Source organism: Mchenga conophoros, linkage group LG6 (genome assembly GCF_057382185.1).
Source record: "Mchenga conophoros isolate Kocher_MC1m ecotype Shallow Benthic linkage group LG6, M_conophoros_male_GT1.1, whole genome shotgun sequence".
Taxonomy (NCBI): domain Eukaryota; kingdom Metazoa; phylum Chordata; class Actinopteri; order Cichliformes; family Cichlidae; genus Mchenga; species Mchenga conophoros.
Window position 1 is genome coordinate 43,982,265 of NC_140531.1, and position 8,264 is coordinate 43,990,528.

Here is an 8,264-nt window from a genome sequence, read left to right on the forward strand (position 1 = left end):
ATTCATATTTAAAAAACTATAGAAGTAATAAACACCAAAAGTCATAGCAACTCATTCCAGCTCCAGCCGCACACAATGATATATCATATGTGAACCTTGTCTCAAAACTGTGGGGCGAGTTAAGGTCCAAAATAAACACCAAAAGTCATAGCAATTAGATGGAGTCATTGCTTTGGCAATGACTCCATCTAATGGTTAAATTTCTGAACTGCAGGCTCAGTAAGTAAGTAAGTAAGTAAACTTTATTTATTAAGCGCTTTTCACAGACAGACATTCACAAAGCAGCAGTGATGAGACGCAGGTCTTGCGTCCATGACTGCCCTCGCGAGTTAAAGACAGCTGCAGTGTTTGTGTTTTCTAACTCAGGTGTCTCAGCTGAAGAACTGCGGGGTGATTTTAAGAAATCCCCTGTCAATTGGTTATGAGCAAAAATTGTTTCTATAAAAAAAACAAACAAACAAAAAAAAAAAAACCAGTTTCAACCGTAACGTGAAGTACACATTTTATTATTTTTTTCCTTTTAGTGAAAGGAAACAGCCGTCGCCGGTATGCTAGTGCGCACGCTCCACCCCCTCCTACGCCTCTTTCCCCCCCCTTCTTTTTGCTTTGTAAATAAACAGAAATGTGACTTTTGCTTCATAAACAGTTTGACAAACAAGTGGTGCCTGCAGGGTGTATATTCATGGTATAACCGGCATAAACACAGCCTCACTTCGTGTGTGATTGTGCAGGAAATACAACTGTGCGCTCAGCTTCGAAAAAGGACCGCATCTATCCATTTATCCTCATACCTCACCTCTATGTATGTGCTCTCTTTGAGCGCAGGTGCGGCTCTTTGCTGTGACACATCTCTAATGTAGTCTAGACGCTCCGGCGCCAGGGGTCATCGGGTGACACACACACACACACACAAACAACAAGTAACACAACATGGACCATGAACTCTGCGTGACTCAACTATACCAAGACAGTTCACCTATTACGAGCCTTTAAAGTAAGCTTATTGCTAAATAGTCTTGATATTTAATCAACAGGTAAGGTAACACCTGATTCTGTTCACATGGACGGAGTTTTTTCAGTGCTAAATAGTCTGCACATCCCGGCTCTTATTATTTATTTTGCTGCGTTATTTTGCAAAATTATCTAATCTAAAAATAAACTACATAAATGAGTGCGATGCAATATTTTGCTCTTGGTGTTTTCAGTCCTTTATGTCCATCTTATGTGTCCTTTTTTTCTGTTATCAATCAACCAACCGATCATTCGATTAAAGGCCTGTCAACGGGCTTCGTAAAGGTTCTTTTAAGGTCACCAGAAAGCTACATAAAAGACTGCACCTGCACCTGCACCAAAGTTCTTTTTTTTTTCTCTCTATCTCCGAACATTGTTGCATTTTAAAACCTTCTTCAGTGAGCTATAAATATGAGGCGCTCCAAACACACTCTCAGTTTTACTTCTGCCAAAAAATGACCACAATGCCGAGACAACTGGAGGTCCAGAACTCGATCCTCACTGGTGGGGACAGCTTTAACATGTGGCACGACTACATGAATCTGAGCCAAGTGTTCGAGAAACTGTGCAGCAACCGTGAGGTTGATAACCGAGACACCGAGCGTCCAAAGAAGGGACAAGCGCCCCCCTGGAGTAAGGTCCACACTTCCACTCGGGGGAAGAAATCCTCCAAAAACTCATCACAGTCCAGTCCGACCAGCAGCGCGTCGGACACCAGCAGCAGCGCCTCATCCTCGGACTACTGCCGCTTATGCAAGCAGAACGGGGAGACTCCGAGGGTGTACCTATCTCACAAGCTCAAATCAGACGACGGGATAGTTTTCTGCCCCGTCCTCCGGAACTACACTTGCCCGATCTGCGAAGCCACCGGTGACAGCGCTCACACACGCAAGTACTGCCCGCAGATGAAGTGCGAGGCTGCTGGGAGGATGCAGACGGTAGGCAAGTTCTGGTAGCTGCTGAAAACTGAAGCTGCGAGAAACTGTACATATTTACCGAACTGTTTGGGGTATGTGTTCGTGTTGGCAGAGACCGTTTCAGTTCCAAAGACTGTTTCAAGTTTGACTGTCAAACACTCCGCTGCAGTCTGCAGCAAGGAGCTCTCATCCAGCACATCTGTGGAGCCCCGAGCCGGGGTGAGCGCTCTCAAACCTCGGAAAAAATTAAACTCTTTAAAGTCCTCGAGTGTTTATTGTTGTTGTTATTGTTGTTGTTGTTGTTTAATATGATACAATTTCGGGGGTACTTCATAGGTCACAAGTGAAACACTAAAGTGGCTAACCTTTCTGTGGAATTAAATAGATTTCTAAAAATGTGCCCATAGTGTCAGTGCGCGAGTCTTTTAGTTAAAATGCAAATGCTATATTATCCCTCATGTCAGACAGATTATTCGACAAAAACGTCAGTATTTTGTCTTTTTTTTTTTTTTTTTTTTTTTTTTTTTGGTATTATAGAAAATTTTTAACTCACATGCAACTCTTCCACTTGAAGTTACAGATGTACCTGAACTCACCAGAGAACATGCGTCATAAAAAAATAATTAAATTAAATTAAAAGTAACACTTCAAGGCAAAAGTGAAACGATTATGTGAAGTGAGAAATTGAATTAAGGTTCAATAGTTTTAGTTTCAAAATAGAGGGGCTGGGGAAATACAGTATACAAGGTCAAAACAGAGTTTGTACAAGTTTGTACAAAGACAGCTGCAGTGTTTGTGTTTTTTAACTCAGGTGTCTCAGCTGAAGAACTGCGGGGTGATTTTAAGAAATCCCCTGTCAATTGGTTATGAGCAAAAATTGTTTCTATAAAATAAAAATTAAAAAAACACAAAAAAACCCCCAGTTTCAACCGTAACGTGAAGTACACATTTTATTATTTTTTTCCTTTTAGTGAAAGGAAACAGCCGTCGCCGGTATGCTAGTGCGCACGCTCCACCCCCTCCTACGCCTCTTTCCCCCCCCTTCTTTTTGCTTTGTAAATAAACAGAAATGTGACTTTTGCTTCATAAACAGTTTGACAAACAAGTGGTGCCTGCAGGGTGTATATTCATGGTATAACCGGCATAAACACAGCCTCACTTCGTGTGTGATTGTGCAGGAAATACAACTGTGCGCTCAGCTTCGAAAAAGGACCGCATCTATCCATTTATCCTCATACCTCACCTCTATGTATGTGCTCTCTTTGAGCGCAGGTGCGGCTCTTTGCTGTGACACATCTCTAATGTAGTCTAGACGCTCCGGCGCCAGGGGTCATCGGGTGACACACACACACACACACAAACAACAAGTAACACAACATGGACCATGAACTCTGCGTGACTCAACTATACCAAGACAGTTCACCTATTACGAGCCTTTAAAGTAAGCTTATTGCTAAATAGTCTTGATATTTAATCAACAGGTAAGGTAACACCTGATTCTGTTCACATGGACGGAGTTTTTTCAGTGCTAAATAGTCTGCACATCCCGGCTCTTATTATTTATTTTGCTGCGTTATTTTGCAAAATTATCTAATCTAAAAATAAACTACATAAATGAGTGCGATGCAATATTTTGCTCTTGGTGTTTTCAGTCCTTTATGTCCATCTTATGTGTCCTTTTTTTCTGTTATCAATCAACCAACCGATCATTCGATTAAAGGCCTGTCAACGGGCTTCGTAAAGGTTCTTTTAAGGTCACCAGAAAGCTACATAAAAGACTGCACCTGCACCTGCACCAAAGTTCTTTTTTTTTTCTCTCTATCTCCGAACATTGTTGCATTTTAAAACCTTCTTCAGTGAGCTATAAATAGGTCACAAGTGAAACACTAAAGTGGCTAACCTTTCTGTGGAATTAAATAGATTTCTAAAAATGTGCCCATAGTGTCAGTACAGGATTGTGAACATCGCAACGCAAAGTTTTTGATTTCTCTCAAAACATATATTTCTTTTCATGTTGAACAGATAATATCTTTAATTTGAGTCAAAGTGATTTGCACTTGAACACGCCCACCAGAAATAGACCGGGACCCATTTTTATTCTGCATGGCTGCTGGAAACATCATGTCACATCTTTGATTAATTTCATCTGAAAATAAACGTAAGTAAAGCCAAGTGTGTTACAAAAGCTTTTATAATTTGTATTGCCAAAATCGCAGAAAATAACCCCATTTAAGCTGGGTCGACAGCCACCCCTAATTTTTGCATGATTGTAGCTGCTAGCTATAAGCTAGCTAGCTATCCTGCGCAACGTTAGAACTGGTTACCAGAAACCGACCATCACAGTCGGGAATACAAGTTAGTATACTGGTAAAAAACGGCTTTTTGCCTAACTAGCTAGCGTTACCACGATGCATCGGTGGTGGATAAAGCTAGCTAGCATAAGTTCATAGTTCATAACATTCATAGTATAACTCCGTGCTCCGCTTCGTTTGAATTTTTCTGGTGAGCTCGCGGTTTCTAGACACAAGCTTGTGTTTGTGCGCGCACGTTTGTCTCTCTTCATATAAATATGTGTTATGTGTGTGTACACCGAGCGCAAAAGATAATTATTAATGTGCATGATTTAGAGACAGAAATAACAAGCCAGCATATAAGATCAATGACATAAGACTAATTCCTTCAATTGACTTTCAGGCGCAGCTCGGAAAAATGTGCATTTTCTGAAGAAATTTTAATTTTAACAGCAAAAAATTGACCCTATGCCAAACTTAGTCGCTAATGGCTGGTCTGTAGACTGTTTGGTATGTCATGTTACGTATTTCTTGGTTTTTCTATGTAATGTGTTTTATAGAGAAGTAACATTATTCTTTTTTTCTGTATGCTTTCAGAACCACAGATCGCTCCATCCATTCCATGGCTGAAGCATACATTTTCATTTAATCTGAACAGGTATCATTTTGCATTTACACTGCACATCCTTTTTAAACATTTCATAATAATCTAGACTCTCCCTCATTATCCTCTCATTCACCTTGCTGATGTGTTGAGGACTTGATAAAAGAATACATGGTATGTCCATATCTGTTCTGTCTCTACATGAGATGCAGTCTCTTGATGTAAATTTGACAACTCTGCTATTAAATGCAGTGATTAATGTAGGACAGCAACGATTAATCAACTCATCAAGTTAATATCTTAGGGTTCTGTATTGTTTTCTTTTTTTTTCTTGGGCTTTGTGGAACATTTATGAAAATGTTCCACCATTGATTTAATTTAATGATTATGCAATTCACAATCTGATTAGTCAAATAATTGTTCTAATAGTCTGTGACCAAACAACTATCAAAATAGTAGTTTATTATGGTCAAAGATTTATCAGGTGTGCCAGACTTCAGTTCTTCACTTGTACATTTTGTTCCATATTTTACCTCAAGATATCCCAGAAAGATGAAGCTGAGGAAGAGCTGCAGAGTACCACCATGGCACTCTTCGTCTTCAGGGACAACTCAAGCCTCCTACATCAGCCTCGAGACATCGGGATAATCATTGATGGTGTGGAAGTCCTGAATGAGTTGCCTTCTGTGGCAGCTGGAGTGGCAATGGTCTTTGGACTCTGTTATGCTCTTAATATGGAATATCCACGAGGATTCAGGTTCACCTTTGAGGCTCTTCAAAAGATTATGATGGAGCTTGACTTTAACAAGATGACCTCTAAGATTCGCAAACTTAATTGTGAACTTAACACTGCACAGTAGTGTGTTTGCATGCATGTGTGCATGTGTATGTGCACATGCATGTGCATGTGTGCTTGGTTATTTTGCTTGGTTGGCCTGCAGTGGTATTCTACATTCAAAATTTATAAGAACACCCATTTGAAAGGGAGATTTAAGTTGATTTCATTGATACATGTGTAGATTTTTTTTTTTTACATTGTACAGGCACAGTGCACATATAAACATTTTTGAGTACTTGCAAATTGGTTTAAAAAGAGTTTTTATAATGGTTTTATGCCAGTTCTTTTAGACAGGTTGCAGGTTTTATACTGGTTTTCAAAAGATTGCAGGTTTTATACTGGTTTTCAAAAGATTGCAGGTTTTATAAAACAAACATTTCTCTAATCATTTCTGCTGTAGCACTAAATCTGTATATTACTAATCCTCTCTATTGATTATAGTTAAAATGGTTTGGAACAATAAATAATTTTGAAATAATTGGTTGGCCAACTGTCTTGTTTTTTATAGGAAATGCAGAGCATTTTTGAACTGAAATGAAATGTAAAAAATATAGTTTGAATATATGTAAATCAATTACCTGGCTTCAACACAAACATATTAGTTCATGTTAATTTGGTTCGATGTGAATACATTAGGTTGGTTAAATTTCAATATATTAGCTTGGTTCAATAATTAAAATATGGTTCTATGTAAAAAAATCAATTTGGATCAATGCAAAATTTAAAGTTTCAGTCAAGTCTAGTAATATTGTTTATATCAACATAAAAGTATCAGGTCATATCAAGTGACTCAATTTGGATTCTATAAAGCCAAATATTTTGGATGTGACAACTGGACATCATTTTTTTTAATTTGAATAGGGTTATTTTTTTTACAGTGTAGTTTATTTCTCACAGTTTTTTAAAAATTCTCTTGCTTTATGGTTCTTAGCGCTGTTACCAGTCTTTGCATTTATCATCGTTTTTTCTCTTTTTTCTTTCATGTTACACAAACATGATTACATATTGCATATGAATCAAGGTTGTGCAGAGGTGGTTGCATTTCCCAGACAATCATGCAAAATATATACATTTCTTTTTTTAAAAATGACATGGTGCGACAGGACTGTAGCACAGTAATACAGCAACATCAGAGGCAAATTCCATTCAAGTTTTGCAAGCCTAGCTTTGAACTTTATTTAAATAAACGGCAGTGACTCGTTATGACAAGGATCATTCTTAATCTCACTCAAACCATGCTGAACGGCTCTAACCCAATTAGGAACATAGGGTTGTTGTTTTTTTTGTTTTTTTTAAAAAGAAAAGAAAAACATAACTGAACACAACAGTATGTCAGTGTAGTGACTAATCAGGCAGTACAGTTTCAGGAACCGTTTTAACTGAGGCAGGATGGCATTTTGGTTTTTAAATGGGCATTTAAAACCTGAAATAATCCTAAAGGCTTAGACAAAAAGGTGACATTTGTTTTCGAAATTGAGGTGATGGGCATCTTAGTCGCTGTCACTCCTCTCTCCTCTCTGGAGCAGCCTCTTTCCACTGGAGGGCACGGGAACCTCATGCTTCACTGAGACCTTTGACTTGCTTTTGCTGTCCTTGTCAAGCAGCTCCAAACCGTCATTGATCTTCTTCAACATCTCGTAACGCTCACGCCCACGAACAGGGAGGAGAAAAACCTCCTTGTCGTCCCCCTCAGCACTGGAGGTACATTTGGACTTCTTTGTGGATGTGGTGTCAGGAGGTGGTGCGCTCTTTCGTTTTTTCGCCTCTTTGGTGCCGCTCTCCTTCTTCTGTTTATTGTCCTCCTGTAGCTGTAACAAAGAGGGACGAAATAACAAAAAAGAGAAACATATTTGTCAAGTAATTTTACCCCCCCCCCCCCCCCCCCCAAAAGTGGCATTTAACATGATGATATTCTACTGCCTTCTGGGGGAGGGAAGGAACAGCGGTTTTTCTTTTGAGTTTATATTCAAGTTTTCTCCTTCTTGCCCCCTCTGGTGTACAATTTCTTCCTTTTTCCTGTTTAAAAAGAGTTCACATATTTTGTCATTTGACTGTAAGCAGTGCAAGGAGGAGATGCTCGCTTTTTGCATGACAGTCTGCCACTTCAGTCTTCCCTTTCTTTATAAGGCTGGAAAATACTTCAGACCCCTCCTCAGGCAGTAAGGGGCCTGAGGTGGGGTCTGAACTGTGGGTGGTATGAGGAGAGAAGGGGGACAGGACTGGATAGTGGCTTAAAGTTAGGATTTGGTTTGATTAGGTGAGCCGGTTTTTGGTTGTGTCTGCTTATGATTTGAAACAGGTCTGAAATGAGAGAAAGAGGAGTTTGTTCCTGGGGAATTATAAGACAGTGGTGTCCCGTTTTCCTTCTCATTAATCATATGAGAAGAATGAAGGCGTTTTAAAGATTTTTGAGTTGAGGTTTGTCCTTCTGCAGCTATCAGTTTTCTAAAGAACTCGTCCTCCTCATACTGCAGACTGTTTAGGAAACTTGGCTCAGAGCTGCAGAAGTTCTTGACTGTCGTACATTTGTGGTTAGTCTGATGAAACTCATTTTCAGTGTACTGACTGAAAGTGAACAGCGGGTCCTGACTCCACGTCTGTGG

General features: G+C 39.4%; 1 protein-coding gene across 2 annotated transcripts; it reads left to right on the forward strand.

Annotated features, from left to right (window-relative positions):
- The first annotated feature begins 461 nt into the window (after positions 1 to 461).
- LOC146573467 (nanos homolog 2-like) lies at positions 462 to 6,946 on the forward strand. Of its 2 annotated transcripts, none has more exons than XM_085278366.1 (3): positions 462 to 4,086; positions 4,817 to 4,877; positions 5,363 to 6,946. In XM_085278366.1, exon 1 carries the CDS (start codon positions 1,467 to 1,469, stop codon positions 1,965 to 1,967), a length of 501 nt encoding a protein of 166 aa, XP_085134492.1. In that variant the 5' UTR covers positions 462 to 1,466; the 3' UTR covers positions 1,968 to 4,086; positions 4,817 to 4,877; positions 5,363 to 6,946. The 2 variants fall into 2 exon arrangements, with proteins under 2 accessions (XP_085134492.1, XP_085134494.1); XM_085278368.1 differs by having other exon boundaries at positions 462 to 2,147.
- The last annotated feature ends 1,318 nt before the right edge of the window (positions 6,947 to 8,264 follow it).